The sequence below is a fragment of the Anthonomus grandis genome, chromosome 5, assembly GCF_022605725.1.
Source record: "Anthonomus grandis grandis chromosome 5, icAntGran1.3, whole genome shotgun sequence".
In the NCBI taxonomy this organism is placed as follows: Eukaryota; Metazoa; Arthropoda; class Insecta; order Coleoptera; family Curculionidae; genus Anthonomus; species Anthonomus grandis.
The window spans coordinates 164,978-182,950 of NC_065550.1; the positions used below are offsets into that span (position 1 = coordinate 164,978).

The 17,973-nt window shown below is 32.7% G+C and overlaps 1 protein-coding gene across 1 annotated transcript in view; it reads right to left on the reverse strand.

Annotated features, from left to right (window-relative positions):
- Positions 1–16,723, reverse strand: part of LOC126736022 (transcription termination factor 2) — a 103,069-nt gene extending 86,346 nt beyond the window's left edge. Inside the window, exons 1-10 of the mRNA XM_050440211.1 lie at positions 16,542–16,723; positions 16,365–16,447; positions 2,897–2,971; positions 2,740–2,814; positions 2,614–2,685; positions 2,364–2,453; positions 2,264–2,308; positions 2,146–2,196; positions 1,955–2,090; positions 1,763–1,899 (exon numbers count right to left, since the gene is read on the reverse strand). Coding sequence (XP_050296168.1) covers positions 1,763–1,899; positions 1,955–2,090; positions 2,146–2,196; positions 2,264–2,308; positions 2,364–2,453; positions 2,614–2,685; positions 2,740–2,814; positions 2,897–2,971; positions 16,365–16,447; positions 16,542–16,566 — 789 coding nt within the window. The 5' untranslated portion in view covers positions 16,567–16,723. The remainder of the gene's footprint in view (positions 1–1,762; positions 1,900–1,954; positions 2,091–2,145; positions 2,197–2,263; positions 2,309–2,363; positions 2,454–2,613; positions 2,686–2,739; positions 2,815–2,896; positions 2,972–16,364; positions 16,448–16,541) is intronic.
- Between the last annotated feature and the right edge of the window lie 1,250 nt (positions 16,724–17,973).

A 17,973-nucleotide genomic window follows, 5' to 3' on the forward strand; every position in this document is an offset into this window, starting at 1 on the left:
GATACTAGCAATGATTCGCGAAAACAGGGATTTTTTGTCACAGATTCTGTGGACCGATGAAGCCACTTTTTGTAGCGATGAAACAGTTAACAGGCATAATATGCATTATTGGTCGGTTGAAAATCCTCGTTGGGTGCGAGAAGTCCAGCACCAAGGCCGCGGAGTGTAAACGTGTGGTGTGGCATTATCGGAATGAAAATTATTGGTCCTTATTTTTTTAATGGCACATTAACCGGTAATGTTTTTTTGCATTTTTTAACAAATTCCTTGCCTATTTTAATGGAAGATTTGTCATTGGAAGTAAGACGGACCCTGTATTTTCAATTGGACGGGTGTCCAGCAAATTTTTCCCGTTTGGTGCGGCATCATATAAATAATTACCTTCAAGGGCGCTGGATCGGAAAGAGGAGTCTATATCTTTGGCCGGCCAGGTCACCCGACTTAACATGCCTAGACTTTTACTTATGGGGTCGTTTAAAAGATATTGTGTACCAAACTCCACCTACAACAAGACAGGATATGGAAAACAGAATCCGTGGTGCAATAAATGAAATATTAGCTGCTGAAATCGAAACAGCAGGGAAGCTTGTTTGTAATGTGATGGAAAGCAGTTTGAACACCTATCGAGACATTAAATACTAAATATGTTTGGGTTTAAAATTGGTCCTTTTCAGGACCATAATTTAAATATAAAAAGAAATTCGTTAATAAAATTATTTGCCTTAAGAAAGTCACATAAACTTCCAGTTATTCTGTGATACATAGGTATTATTAATTTATAATTATCAATCAATTATTACTCTAATAATTTATTAATTATGACAACTTCATGGTATCCTAGTTGTGGTAATACTAATTAGAGATTTTTTAGGCGCGACACTAGATGGCGGTACGTAAAAAACTTTAATTCGCTATAACTTTAAAACGAGCAAAGATATCATCGTGCGGTTTTCACAGTATTTTTGCAAATTTTATCTACTTTTTAAATATGATGTCAAAAATCTATCATTCGATTTGAATTTTTGGAGCAAAATGAAAAAAACTGGAATTATTACAAATTGCGCCCTCTGGCGGTTTTATTGGGAACTATAGGGTAGTGATGAGATCAGACTTTTAAAGCAGCTACATTTATCTTGCGAATAAATTTTAAATTGCTCAAATCGAATAAGTGGTTTAGAATTTACACCGATTTTAATGATTCCACTTTCAATGGCTTCCCCCACCCCTACTATCGTTCGTACGTCAATAATTCATAAACCAAAATTATAGCAAATTATCTAGGCTTACTAAAAATAATATCAAAAGTAAAAGTTAATATTTAAGTTTTCGGAGAAAAAGACGTTTCTTTTATTTAATTTTTAGTTGCGCCCTCTTGCGGTGAAATACGGAACTTAAAAATAATTTCCAGAATTTTCTCATGGCCACTTTTATAATAATAAAAAAAAAATCCATTGCTGCCAGATGTACAGATCCTGAGATACAGCCGCTTACCTCGCTTATTTGGCCACCCTGTATATTTTTTAGTACTTTTAAATTGGCAAAAAAATTTAAAAATTTTATAATAAACCAATCAATACGATTGTATTAATTTTGACCAAACAATGAGTTTAAATGCAGAATCGCATTTTAAAACGGCAGTAATGTTTCCGGACATGGTTTTCTATGCTCAAAAAACGCACTTCATAAAACTTTGTTTAAATATACTGAGCATACCCTGTAAACAATAACATATACCAATACCAGAAATGGAAATAATAATTACATTTATTATTTCGCTACTAGCGTCAATGATTTCGACACTGTCACTGCTATCGTTGTTTTGAATGTCCCATTTGGCATTACTGGCTCTCCAGTTTTTCGTCTCTCCAATAGGATGTATTGAAGTACTGTTTAAAATACCTGCAATATTGCACATATTCAAACAAAAATGTCAAATGTTCCTCACATGACCCACCTTCCCCAAAAAACGAAAACTGCTCAGTCATTCTCGACTTTCTCATTTTATCAGACAAATTAAGAATATCCTCTTCACCAGAATTGTGTTTTGATTTCTCCTGAACTACTTCGGGTTGCTGTGCATTATTTGGTACCTAAATATGACAAATCATTTTAAATAGTTCAAATAATTAGTTAAATAAGGCTTACATCGATTTCATCACTTTCAGGGGTAGCATCAATAATTTCAGTGTTAGAATCCTAGAAAATGGAAGAACATTTGAATTAGATTTTGTTTTTTTATTTAAATTCCCAATAATTTACGTACTTCTGCTAAAAGCGGCCCACTTTGATCACTTGATAATTTGGAGGCCTGAAATTTAAATAATGATTTAATTTTAATAAATTAATTTTAGGTTTTGTAGTACCGCATTCGACATCGATGAAAATTTTGATGACATGATACTTTGCGACTCAATCGCTAACCCCTCTATGTGTTTGGCAGAAGTCTGGTCATTCTTAAAAAAATATGTAAATAATTAAAAAATATATAATATATCAATTGATGGAACAAAGAATTGCATGAAACATTTTTGGACATATTTTAACTTACAACTTGACTTATTTAACTACTTAATTACTTGACATATTTAAAAGATTCTTTTTTACTAATTGTACCTTATCACATGGATCATTTATATGAGTGATCTCCTGAGTTTCTGATAATGAACTGTCGCTACTGTTATTGACCTAAAAAGTAATAAAATAAACTAAATTTGTACATAACCTATTTTGATATATTACTTGATTAGATGAATCAATTTGATAAAGCTTCTCTGGAGTATTTGATGATGAATCATCACTGTCTACTGTTTCTATCTGAAAAATCAAAAATCAACTTAGCTTCTTTATATCCTTAGTATAGTAGCGTATTAATACTGAACTCTATTTGCAAATATACCTGATTTTTTGAATTATTTGCGTAAACTACCTCCTCTGTCTCTGAAGATGAACTGTCACTATCTATCACTTTTATCTAAAAAAAATATGAAAACTCACATTTATTAATTTATTTAGAAAATGTACAGTACAAACATGTGTATAATCCTATATACAATTAATCACGAGCTGTTAATAGCAAAATTAAATATATATTTATGGATTTAATTTAAATTCGTTGACACTCTTAAAAACTTACAAGTACAAACAATGAACTGATTTATACTGCATCATCTATGGTTAAGGAATTTACAGAAAAAGATATGTTGATTTTAATGTTAAATGGTATTTGATCAACACTCCCTATTTTAAAAAATTTCATACATTTACATAGCAATAGTTTAGTGATGACAAGCCCTTACATGTATCCAAACCATAATGTAATTTATAATAGCAATAAGGCTCTCTATAGAATATTTCACGCAAATAATATTAATCTAAATAGAATTTTAGAGTCTAATCATGCCAGCAACTTTGGATCAGATTTAGCATTATTACTGTTTACCCATATTTTAAAACATTTCAAAAGTAGCATTTCATCAAAAAATGTGTCCACAATAAAACCAAGTAATCAACCTGGACTTCTAGATACTGACTGTGATAGGGATTCTTTTTTATAGATAAATACACAGAAGATGAAGCTCACTTCCTTTGATTCCTATATCAATTTTTTGTCGGCAACACTCCATACATGGAGGAACAGCGATTTTAGTTAAACAAACAATTGAAGCTTTTTTCTGTAAAATTAATAAGTATGATAGCTTTCTGTTGGAGGTTTTTGAATTCTCCCTTTGTTTTTGTAAGCGATTTCATTTATATGTTCTTTGTGTTTATAGACCACCCACATGAGATATTGGTATGTTCCTGGACATACTTGATTCTCTATTATCCCAATTGTCTCTACACTTCATAGTTATATTGGCTGGTGACTTTAATATTAACTTTACTGATGTAAGCTTGCTATCATATCATACATCCCTTTTAAGTATATTGGAATCTTATGACTTAAAGATGCATGTTCTTTTACCCACACGTATAACATCCTCATCTGCAACTACTATTGATTATTTGTGTACAAATTTAAATGATGTGTCATGTAGAGTACTCTTATCTGGTATTTCTGACCATGAAGCCATTCTCGCTAGGATTCCATGCAACACTGTATTTCCTTCATCTCATATAGGAATAATTTTCAGCAGAGCAAATTTCAATGCTTCTTCTTCTACTACAGCTTTGGTTAATTGGAATGCAGTTGAAATGGCTCCTGACCCGTTTACAATTTCATGTGCTATGTGACAAGATCAATCAGTGTTTTCTTAAAAAGAGTCTTAAAATGAAAAATAGAAAACCATGGGTCACAGCAGGCCTCAGAACTTCAGCTAAAAACATCCGTTTTTTGGCTAAGTTGTGTTAAGTATACAACTAATGCATATATTTTAACTCAGGAGGAATTTTTTTATATTGCAGATGAATACAGTAACTAAAGCTCCTCTCAAATAAAACAGTTTTATGAAGAGGAGGTGTAATAAAATGCTTATTTCTTAAGTCCAAAACATGAGCGTCATATTTAAACTTAATTTTCTGATAAAGGTAATTAGGACATTTTTTAAAGACAATTTTATTAAAGAGAACAAGACTATGTAGTAACCTCCTTTCACTCATATTTAGCCATCTCATCAAGCGTAACTCACTACTCACACCTCTATCAAATTTTCTCATTCCATTAATTAGCCTTACACAACAATTTTGAATGTACTGTATTCTTTTTATATCACTTATCAAAAGGCAGGGGCCATAGAAAACATCACAGTAAGTGAAATGGGATAATACAAGACTGTCACATAAAACTTTTTTTAGTTCCCTATTAAGGAGCTGCCTCTGACTATAAAGTAGCTTAAGGTTAATAAAAGCTTTTTTAATACATTGATCAATGTGCTCAGTGAACCTCAACTTAACATCTAATAAAACTCCAAGATTCCTAGCCACATTACTACAATTTATTAGTTGACCATTGAATTTAATCTGAACAAATTTCTAATATGTGTCTCTGGAATACAACCTACCAAAAAGAAGAACCTTACATTTACTTGGGTTTAAACTCAAACAATGTTTTTCCGATGCCTTTGCTGGCATGTTAAGGTCGTAAGATACCTTATCATTAGCTTCTAAGATTTTGTTAGGAGGAAAAGAGAAATAAACCTGTGTATCGTCGGCATATAGATGGACTTTTGAATATTTGAGACTCAATTGAGACGTATACAGGGTAAAGAATAGAGGACCAAGAATAGACCCTTGTGGTACTCCGCAAGAGAGATCCATAGCCGAGGATTGCTTCTCATTGAGCTTCACTATCTGAGTTCGACCGGTCAAATATTGCCGAACTAGAGAGCGAGCACTCTCCCCAAAACCTAAGAATTTTAGTATAGCCAGTAATAGTAGGTGATTCAACTTATCAAAGGCCTTGGAGTAATCAAGTAGAGTCAAGATTGTTAACTCATTGATTCCTTCCTTAACATTCAGTAGATAATAAGACAACGTTTCTGGAAAAAAATTCCAATTATTGAGTGGGGGAAAAAAATACAATATTATACAAATTACAATCCAAAACTAGAGAAAAAAAAAAGAATACATTATTAATAGCAATAGTTTCCTACAATATTATACAATACTTGAATAAAAAATAATTTTGTTTATGTCTACTATCTAGGAAAAGCGTACTCTTTCAATTTCGGACAAACTGCAGTTGAATATGTCACATTGATCCTGAACAGAATTAAAAGTGCCACATGCTCTACGCATTGGAGAATATTTACAAATATTCGTTCTAGGTCTAGATAGGTAAAATGTGTCAGAATTTCTAGATGATATGCGGGGCACATGAAGATTTACATGTCGTAATAAGTCTGGCGAATCAATTTTATTATTAAGAAGTTTAAATAAAAATTTCGGATCAGCAGATTTTCGCCTCTCCTCAAGACTACTAAAGGAGTACCTTCCTAGTAGGCGTTGATGTGAAAAACCAATTTCTGGGTACACTCCGTCACATTTATATGAAAGGAACTTTAAGAATTTACGCTGAACATTTTCTAGTTCATGTATATGATTCATATAAAATGGTGACCACACAGAAGAAGCATATTCCAGTATTGATCTCACATAAGAAAAATACAAAATTTTAAGACTAAAGATATTATTAAAGCTATGTGGGTTCCTAATGACAAAACCCAGCATTCTGTAGCTCCGATTAACAATGTCCTGAATGTGTGGCTGAAAGAAAAGAGTGCTGTCGAATGTCAACCCCAAATCCTTGAACTCCGTTGATCTCGGGACAGTCTCACTGTCCATAGTATAGTCATACATAATCAGGTTTTTCTTCAAAGAGTAAGAAACAACTTTACACTTGGCAGCATTAAGAGGAAGATTGTTATTTTTGCACCATGCATTGAGGAGATTAATATTATTTTGCAATTCCATACAATCTAAGATACTATTGATGCCATAATACAATTTTGTATCATCCGCATATAACAAACTATTTACAGTGAGCTGTTCCGATATACTATTAATAAATGTGTTGAAGAAATGCGGTTTTGAGGCTTGCAATGTATGTTCAGCTGACGTAGTACCTTCCAGTTATTTTTGGAGTCACCCTTTTGTAAGGTAATATTGAGATAGCACTTCTTCTCTATTTCAACAGCCGCTGTCACTTGGTTCCGAAGTTGGCGATAGTGTTCCCAATTTAATTCAGTTTTTGTCTTTTGTACTTGGACAAGGCCCCATTTCTAAGATAAATAAGATGTTTGATATTATCTGTGATGCAAGGACTCCTTCCTTTAGTAATTCTGGCCGTTTTAAATGGCGCATGTATATTAAAAAGATTAAGTATACCATCATTAAACCTATCAACTTTAGCATTAATATCTTCCATATAAAATATGTCATCTAATCGAGAATTTAATAAATCTTGGTAAAAATTATCATGTATAAAATCCCTGTACGTTAATAGGAAGGGTGGAGGTTTGAAAATCATAAGACGTACTTTACATAAAACGACAAAATGATCTGATACCTGAAAATTTGAATCAACACTAATTCTGTACAAAATCTATGTTTGAGCATATAATCAAATCTAAGAGGGAGCCGTTTCCAGCTAAGCCAGGCCGAGTGAACTCATTGATAATTTGACTTAAGCTGTATACCTGAAGTAGAGAAAGAAACCTTTGCGTATGGATAGATTCCAAGTTGATTACGTTTATATTAAAATCGCCAAGACAGAGGAGATTGTCACACGACAAAAGATATCTACAAATGTTAGTTTCAAACTCAGTCATAAAATTATGTATATTAGTAAGACCCGGGGGCCTATAGAAAACACCTATGGTGCTTAGAACACCCTTAGTTTTAAACTGTATCCATATTTGCTCAGAAAAATTGCAGTCAAAATCATTTAAAATAGAATATTTTATGGTATCTCTCACATAGACTACAATTCCGCCTCCTCTACCTATGGTACGGTCGCCCCTAACCAAGCGAAAACCTTCAATTTGTAACATTTCATCATCAATAAAGCCCGAGAGCCAAGATTCTGTGACGGCAAAAATGTCAAACTTATTTAGTAGGATATAGTCTTTGATAAGCTGAAATTTAGGAATTAAAGATCTAACGTTTATATGACCAATTTTTGCATTAGTAATATTAAGGTTATTACGGTTTAAAGCCATCGAACCATAATTCAAAACATAAACACAAATAGAAATAAACAATAGCTGCAAAAAAAAATATCTACATTTTTAAGTTTAAATGTCTTCAGGCATTCTCACAAGAAAGTTTCAGAACCAGAAGTAAGACCAAATAGTTTAAATGATTATTACTGTAATATTCCTCATTTATTGCTCAAGTGAATACTAATATTGATCCTTTGCATTATATTCAACAAGTGTCAGTTCAAAATTCTTTTTTCTTTTATCCTGTTAGCCTTACTGACGTTGAAGATGCAATTAAAAGCTTAAAAAACCATAAATCAGGTGGAGCTGATGAAATATCATCAAAATTACTACTCCTTTTGCCTGACTCAGCATTGAGTGCCTTAGCTTCTGCCATAAACAATTCCTTTCATAATGGCATCTTTCCAGCATGTTTGAAAGAGGCAGTGGTTATCCCTTTTTATAAGGGTGGATATTAGAGTGAGCCTTGTAATTTCCGTCCAATTTCTATATTATCTACCCTTTCCAAGATAGTTGTAAAAATCAGAATTTTGTCTTTTTTGCAACATAATTGCATTTTATCTGCAAATCAGTTTGGATTTCAAACGGGAAAAGGGACTCATGACGCTGTTTTCGGCTTTTTGGAGAGTGTCTATGTATCCTTAAATTCTGGAGAGTCCGCGGCGGCAGTGTTTCGCGATTTATCCAAGGCATTTGATTGTGTAGATCATGGAATACTGCTGTCTAAGCTCAATAGTTATGGCTTTAGAGGTGTGGCATTGCAATGGCTGGAATCCTATCTGTCAAATCGTACCCAAAGAGTTACAGTATCTGGATGTTTATCCGATTCCAGATCTCTTAAAACTGGAGTATCTCAGGGTTCAGTGTTAGGACCACTGTTATTTTTGCTCTATGTAAATGATTTGGGTTCATTAAAACTGCAGGGCAAAGTGGTTCAGTTTGCTGATGATACCACCATTTTATGGAATCATAGAGATTCTGATAATGTTAGAGCCCAGGTTTTTAAGGATCTTAAGATTTTATCGGAGTGGTGTGCTGCAAACAGGCTTGTATTTAATGTGGGCAAAACCTTTATTATGGGATTTAAGTGTGACGTTCAGTTGATGTTGAGAAATGTTTTGTGTCATTTCCTTATTTTTAGTGAAAACTCCCCCTTGCAATACAAAGAAAGCTGTAAGTTCCTTGGTATTACCATTGATGGTCGCCTTCGCTTTGAAGATCATATCCTAAATCTTGCATCAAAATTATCCTTTGGATGCTTTGCAGTAAGAATGGCGGGGCATGAGCTGGGAGGGGTAGTTGCACGTTCAGTGTACTTTTCTCTTATTGAGTCCCATCTTCGTTATGGCTTGGGGTTTAAGCAACAAGGGATTATTAAACATAATTTTTGTGATTCAAAAAAAGGCAGTTAGATACCTATGTTCCACTGGGTTAAGAGATTCTTGTAAACCTCTCTTTATATCTCAAAAAATCCTAAGTCTTTTTTCTCTTTTTATCTTAGAAACAGCTACTCTTATTCATAAATGTCCTAAACCTCCCTCTAACACTGGTCATATGGCTCGCCAGGTTAACGATTTTCCCTTACCAATCCCTACATCCTCCCACACCAAGAATTCACTTATATACCTTAGCAAAAAAATTTACATCCATGTTCCTCTATGTATCAGACAAATTTTAGAAGTTAAGAAATTCAAAAAGAAATTATAATCACTTTTATTATCCAGGGCATATTATAGCCTTGACGATTTTTTTAATGATACCTTTTGACCTGTGCCCTGACATCATTTTAGTGTTTTAGTTTTGTTTCCTGTTAAATAATTTAATTTACTTCTTCTAAATTCTGTTTTATTGACAGCTTTACTTATTTTTTAATGAAATTTATCAAAAAGATGCTTTTTTTTTCTCAATCTGTTTTGTTATGATTAATTTTGGTAATGTGTGTAAATTTTATGGTAAAGTGTTTTAGATGTTATGTTTGTTTGAAATTTGAAATTTAAAGGGAATTTGGAATTTTTTAGTTTTTAGGATGCTTGTACACAAGATTTTGTTGTCTTACGTAATATAGCACATTTTCTTTCTTTCTTTCTTTCCACCAAGATATCGACAATAACATGAACTGGAGAGAAATTTATATCGCACATGTGACAGATCCGATTAAATATAGCGCATATTGTATAATTTGTGTATAGTGGCGATTTCAACAGGATGTTAGTATGAGGCCTTGGCAGAAAGAATGTTAGGGGATGTCTAGCATTAAGCCTAGGCACCATGAAACGTGCACCAGAAAGAAGTACAGGACTATCAATGAATCCATTAAGTAACCCATGCAGGGATTTTACAGAGAAGATCATTCTTCTGAGATGTAATGGATGTAGATTGAAGCGTTCCAATAGTTGCCGATGATCAAACCCTCTTGCCGGATATATGCCATCCTGCCTGAAGGCCAAAAACTTAGCAAATCTACGCTGAACAGATTCAAGGAGACCAACATGATTCTGATAGAGCGGGTTCCATATAATGCAGCCAAACTCCAGTTTTGATCTCACAAAGCAACAGAAAAGCAGTCTTAATGTAGTTTCCAAAGTAAAACTCTGAGAACTTCTAATTATGAACCCAAGCCTTGTCAGGGCTGACTTGACTATGTTGTTGAAGTGTGGAACGAATGTAAATTCAGAGTCAAAGGTGATACCAAGATCAGTAATTTGCTCTAATCTACACAAAATAGTGTCATATAGGGTTAAAATTGTTTGAATGTAATTGGAATTTGAACTCTGTCAATGTTGAAGTTATTACAGATAGCTCGGAAATTGCAAAAATATTTAATTTTTATTTTGTTGCTACTATTGAACAAATTAATGAAAGTATACCAAGCCAACAGAAATGGAATAATATTGATGCCAATTTAAATTTCGAAATGTCTAAATTTAAGTTATTGACTTTATCTGATGCTCAAAAAATAATTAATAAACTTGACAATAAATGTTCAATACATGAAATACTAAATGCAAAAATTTTAAAATCTTTATTTCAAACTATTGGTCATGTTATATCGAATTTATTGAATACATCTCTTAGCTCTAGTGAAATCCCTGAAAAACTAAAATCTAGCATAATTATTCCAATTCCAAAGGTCAATAATACAATAAATGCCAGTGAATTTAGACCAATAAATACTTTACCTCCAATTGAAAAAGTTAGAGAAATAGCAGTATATGATCAAAGCTTGGAACATATTACAAGTAATGAAAATTTGATGACTAATCAATCAGGTTTTCGTCGTGGGCATTCATGCGAATCAGCCCTTCAATTGACCTTATCTAAAATAAAAACTGATCTTGATAATAATAAATATGTAGTTGGGGTGTTCTTGGACTTAAGGAGAGCTTTTGAAACTATTGATAGGGACATATTATTACAAAAATTAAAGAACTATGGCTTAGCTGGTATTGTTTATAACTAAATAACAATATGGGAGTACCTCAAGGAAGTGTTTTCGGACCTCTTCTATTTATATTGTATATGAATGATATTGGGCTTTTTGTAAATTGTGAATTTATAAACCTTTTTGCTGATGACACATTTTTGGCATGTAGTGATACAAGTCTTAACAGAGCAGTAGATAAAATGAATGGGGTATTGTCACAGATATCATTATATTTAAATATTAATAAGTTAAAGTTAAATGTGGCGAAAACTAAAGCAATAATATTTACATCTAAGTATAAATATCGGAAAATTGTGGATATTAGTCCTCAATTATTAATTAACAATGAAAGAAAGAAAGAAAGAAAGAAAATGTGCTATATTACGTAAGACAACAAAATCTTGTGTACAAGCATCCTAAAAACTAAATGTTTTTAATTAACAAATTGAATTTGTAACATGTATGAAATATTTGGGTCTGCAACTTGATAATTTGCTTAACTTTAAAACTCATTGTGATTACATTGAAAAGAAAATTGCAAAAAAAAATTTCTTTTTTAGTAGAATATCAACAGGTCTATCTTATCAATCTAAATTAATGGTTTATAATACTATCATTCAACCACATTTTGACTTTTGTGCCTCAGTGCAGTATTTATTTAATATAAACCAGACTAACAGACTCCAGAATCGGGGCATGAGGGTGATATTAAATGCACACCGCCTTACACTAATATCCTTTATGCTCAACACTCTAAATTGATTTTCTGTTGAGAGAAGGTTTTGCTTTCTTTCTCTGATTTTTATATATAGGATTGTAAATAATATAGCGCCACCTTATTTCAAACAGTTCATTACTTTTAATAGAAATGTCCATGATTACCCTACAAGAAATAGTGATGATATTTTTATTCCAATAGCAAATTTTAGAAGTACCATGAATTCTTTGTTTTTTAAGGGTTTTCAAAAATATAATAGTCTTCCTCGAGAAATAAAGGAATCACAATCTCTTGATCGGTTAAAAACTGTTCTAATGAATAATATAAATTAGTTTGAATAATATAAATTAATTTGGAAATTGGCGAATTAGGGCAATAAACTAATGTGGTTGGTGGAAATTCATTTATTTGTTTGTTTTTCTTTCAAGAGGGTGAAATTGTGCTTATTATTTTTTTTTTTTTTTGTTACCTAGTTAAGTTATTTATTTAGTATAGTTTTGTTTTTATGTATATTAGATGTACCTATTTAATAAAGATATATTTCATTTCATTTCATTTCATAAAGTAATTAAAATTTAAGGGTGTTTTTGATCTAGAGTAACTGACCACACTACATTTAGCCGCATTCAAGCCTAACTGACGTGGCAAGGTCACATAGATGAATTGTCAACCAAATTATCAAGGTGTACTTTCCTGATTCGCAATTTGTCTGGGTCTGTCTCCATAGGTACTCTCAGAACAGCTTACTTTGGATATTTTCACTCTCTAATGACGTATAACTTACTAAACTGGGGTCATTCAGCGCATATGCCCAGGATTTTTGCATTGCAACGTCGATGTCTGCGAGTGATTGCGCAGATTGGATACAGGAATTTTTGTAGGGTCCACTTCAGGTTCTGAGAGTTCTCACCTTACCAAGCGCCTTCATACTTCTGTGCCTTGTGTTCATTAGGGAAAACCTACTCAGGTTTGCGACTCATGCTAGCACTCACAGTCATGACACCAGAAATAGCGGCTCCTTGGTGGCACCATTTAGGAGACTCGAGCGTACCCGTAATGGCGTGTCTTATTATGGAATTAAGTTCTTTAATGTCCTGCCGGTCTCCGTTAAGGATTTGCCTCTTAATGCTTATAAGACAATGGTAAAACATTTTTTAGTCACCAATGCTTTTTATTCATTTGAGGAATTCCTGAGCTCAAATTTCAGTGCTATTGCATAGGCTGGGTCTCTTGACTTTTAGTGTTAAGTGTTTTTAAGCATTACTTTTTAGGCTTATATGTGTTTTATTTTTGTTCTTAGGTAAAACGAATTTTACAGTTTAATACTTTTATTTGGAGTTATATTTTTGACTGACTTGTGTAAAAGCTTTATACTTTTTGGCATGAATAAATAAATAAATAAATAACCTGTTAACAGCACACCATACCTCCAATGTATTTAGATAGTTCTCAAGAAAAACACAATCCTCCAAACCATATACATTTAAATATAGCTTCAAATCATCGGCAAAAGCCAGCCTATGACAAGTGAGTGACTCAATCAAGTCATTTATAAAAAAACTGAACAGGAGCGGACCCAGGTTCGAGCCCTGTGGCACACCCGACGTTACGTTAAAAAGTTTCGATTTAAAGCCCTCATATTCAACATATTGAGATCTACCAATCAAGTAGGAATGAAATAAATTAAATAATCTCCCTGAAAAACCATACTGAGTTAATTTATGCAGCAAAATATAGTGATCTATCCGATCAAAGGCTTTTTGGAAGTTGGTATAAATAACATCACTGTGTTTGTGATTCACAGATGTGGCTAGACAGACAGGATAAGTTAGTAACACAAGATCGCCCGCCTAAATAATCCATGCTGGTCTACAGAGATGAGTTTTTTTGTGTGACTAAATAGCGACCGATTCAGGATAATTTCGAAAATTTTTGAGAAATTACAGAGTAATGAGATTGGCCTGTAGTTCACGATTTGATCAGGGTCCCCAGCTTTTAAAATAGGTATTCTTTTAGCAGTCTTTCAAATTTCAGGAATTTGTTCTGTTGACAGTATTAAGTTGAAAATGTAGGTCAGTGTATCAGCCAGGACACCAATGCAATCTTTAACCAAGAAACTAGGTACATCGTCTACACCAGATGTTAATTTATTTTTGAGTTTTTTACTAGCCAAAATAATCTGGGAAGCATCAATGTTGGAAATGTCAAAGTGAGGCACATTATCAGACGTCGACGAATGGTTAATGACATTTGATTGTATAAATGCCTCACCAAAGAACAGTGCAAAAGCATCAACTATGTCTTGTGGGTCTTTAATTACCACATCATCGGGTAGCCTCATCATACCAGGAAGTCTGGTGCCAGCCTTCTTAGAACCAATAAAATTCCAAAAGCTAGATGGGTCCAAATTAAAATTATTAAAAAATAATTTTAATTTGGACAAAATAATTATTAAATAAAAAATTATTAATTAAAATTATGTTTTTTGTAAGGTTGTAAATGATCCCGTAGAGACAGATATTTGCCTAATGAAAAAATTTATTACATACTTGATTTTGATGCCAACTGGAAAGAGCTTCCACAGAGACCAAAAAAGGTGTTAGATGTTGTGGAGTGGCCAGTCATGTATAATGAGAAAAGAAAAATAAAGAAACAAAAGTGGCAACACCTGCAAGTTTTAAAATCCGTTATACCCAGAGACTGTCACAGTTTTTATGACAATTTAGCATACAGTGAAGTTTAATATTTTCATACCATTGTAAATTAGGCCTAGTTATTAATAAAAAATACGTGTATTTGGTCCTAACAAAGTGTTTTGTGTACAAAGGGTAAACTGTGTATCCCACTCCAAAAACAAGATATTCATTACAATACCTCGTATGCAGTGAAAAATATTTATATAATTAAAATTAGTAAAAAACTTTAATTTCGAATAATTTTGAATGTGAAAATAGATTATCTAAAAAAATATTCAATATCTAAGTTAAATAGAAAGAAAGAAAGAAAGAAAATGTGCTATATTACGTAAGACAACAAAATCTTGTGTACAAGCATCCTAAAAACTAAAAAATTCCAAATTCACTTTAAATTTCAAACAAACATAACTTCTAAAACACTTTACCATAAAATTTACACACATTACCAAAATTAATCATAACAAAACAGATTGAGAAAAAAAGCATCTTTTTGATAAATTTCATTAAAAAATAAGTAAAGCTGTCAATAAAACAGAATTTAGAAGAAGTAAATTACATTATTTAACAGGAAACAAAACTAAAACACTAAAATGATGTCAGAGCACAGGTTAAAAGGTATCATTAAAAAAATCGTCAAGGCTATAATATGCCCTGGATAATAAAAGTGATTTTAATTCCTTTTTGAATCTCTTAACTTCTAAAATTTGTCTGATACATAGAGGAACATGGTTGTAAATTTTTTTGCTGAGGTATATAAGTGAGTTCTTCGTGAGGGAGGATGTAGGGATTGGTAAGGGAAAATCGTTAACCTGGCGAGTCATATGACCAGTGTTAGAGGGAGGTTTAGGACATTTATGAATAAGAGTAGCTGTTTCTAAGATAAAAAGAGAAAAAAGAGTTAGGATTTTTTGAGATATAAAGAGAGGTTTACAAGAATCTCTTAACCCAGCGGAACATAGGTATCTAACTGCCTTTTTTTGAATCACAAAAATTATGTTTAATAATCCCTTGTTGCTTAAACCCCAAAAAGGCAAGCCATAACGAAGGTGGGACTCGATAAGAGAAAAGTACACTGAACGTGCAACTACCCCTCCCAGCTCATGCCCCGCCATTCTTACTGCAAAGCATCCAGAGGATAATTTTGATGCAAGATTTAGGATATGATCTTCGAAGCGAAGGCGACCATCAATGGTAATACCAAGGAACTTACAGCTTTCTTTGTTTTGCAAGGGGGAGTTTTCACTAAACATAAGGCCCTGAACGTCACACTTAAATCCCATAATAAAGGTTTTGCCCACATTAAATACAAGCCTGTTTGCAGCACACCACTCCGATAAAATCTTAAGATCCTTAAAAACCTGGGCTCTAACATTATCAGAATCTCTATGATTCCATAAAATGGTGGTATCATCAGCAAACTGAACCACTTTGCCCTGCAGTTTTAATGAACCCAAATCATTTACATAGAGCAAAAATAATAGTGGTCCTAACACTGAACCCTGAGGTACTCCAGTTTTAAGGGATCTGGAATCGGATAAACATCCAGATACTGTAACTCTTTGGGTACGATTAGACAGATAGGATTCCAGCCATTGCAATGGCAAATTTGCAAATACTTTAAATAAAAAATAATTTGTTCATCTCCTGAAAAATGTCATTTGTGGGTTTATGAGGTATTAGTACTTCAAGGATGATTTATCAATTCTAACTGTGATTTTATTATGGTTTAATCATTTTTGGAGTAAGTAGATACAAGTGAACTTCATCTTGAGTGTAAACTTTTGAAATGACTTGTTGATTAATTAGAATTAATTATAAATACAACATTTACTTTTATGTCTATGTAAATACCATTAAGAAAAACTTACCAGCTTTTTCTTGTGGGTAAAGATCATGCTGTCTTGTTCCTGCCCTTGGGAGTCATTTATCGACTCCTCCTCACTAAATGATTCTAGAAAAAAGTTAATATGAAAGAAAATGTTTATAAATGATATTTTTCTGAAGTTAGAATAAATATATTCCTAAAGAAGAAATCCTTCACATACCATCATATTCATCACTATCACTCATCTTTTGTTAATAAAATTGTATAAGTTTATTGTATAAACAAGAAATATATAATGTATTTGACGCTAAGTTCTTTAAATTTTAAATTGAAGCACGTTGAAAAATGTTAAAAACAAAACAAAACAAAACAAAAGTAACCGTTTTTCTTTTTTTCTATTTTGATTATTGTCATGGGGCGCCACACGTTGCACGGGATCCTTCGTAACTAAAGTGAATATTGGTGTCGCCACCTATTAATCAAACTCAAAAATTACATTTTAAAATTGAAGTCTATTTGAAATAAGCTTGTAAAAGCTGAATATAATCAAGATGTAGCTACTTAAAAGTTTTAATAACTTTCGAATTCTATATTTTAAAATACTTGATTGATTTAAGGGGCATTCTTACATAGCGTAAATGGATGGGTGTGTGAGGTATCGTAGATCGAGAACGCAGCATATGTCAACCTATGTATAGTCCGCGCCCTATCGAACCACTAATATTGGGGGTTTGAAAAATCAGAGAGACATACACGGAAATTCTTTAGAAAAACGGAGGATGGAGCACCTCCACATTATGTAGTTTTCATTAGGCAATAGTTGGATGATCGTTATCCCAACCAATGGATTAATCTCATTGAATCGCCGCCTAGATCCCAGGACCTAACAACTCTTGACTTCTTTTTATATGGTCACCTAAAATCTGTGGCTTTTAAACTCAACCTGAGCAACTCCAGCATAGCATAGTTCAGCGTGCAATATCCAGAGAAACATTTGTAAATGTACGTGATGAATTCAAAAGTAGGTTTTATTATAGTCTTGAAAATAACGGAAATCATTTTCAATATTTAATTAAATAATAATCAAAATTTCAATATAGTGTTTTTATTTATTGGTTTTCCTTGATAAACAGAGAAGAATGTTGTCAAGTGTAGCTTTCTATGGTAACATTGGAAAATATTTTTCAAGAGCTTCAAGATGATGTACTCGACTCTCTTTCTATTTCTATTTTTCTAAGACTTTAGGGGTGTATCTCAACCTGTCCAAGAGGTTGCAGATAAAGGTGAGATAATATGCTTATTTTTATTCTCCCTTCGTTCTATAGAAACTGTTTTCAGCGTTTATTTATTCCCTGTAAAGATTTTAAGGATCCTTTGGGTGCCAGTTTCAAGTTGATTGTTTATTATAGTAATCCATGTAGTTCTTTGTTTCAGACACTCGTATTTACTGATGATGTTTCTTAATTCTATTTAGGTAGTTTGGCTCAATAATGACTACCTTAGTCGTTCACGATTTGGGCTCTAGAGTCTTCTGCTTTAATCTCTGTTCTGGTGAAACATTCTTTTTTCTTAAATTGTTCATAGGAATTATTGTTTATTATATTATCTATATAATCCTAGTTCTCATTTTGAGTTTCCATTAAAGTCAATTT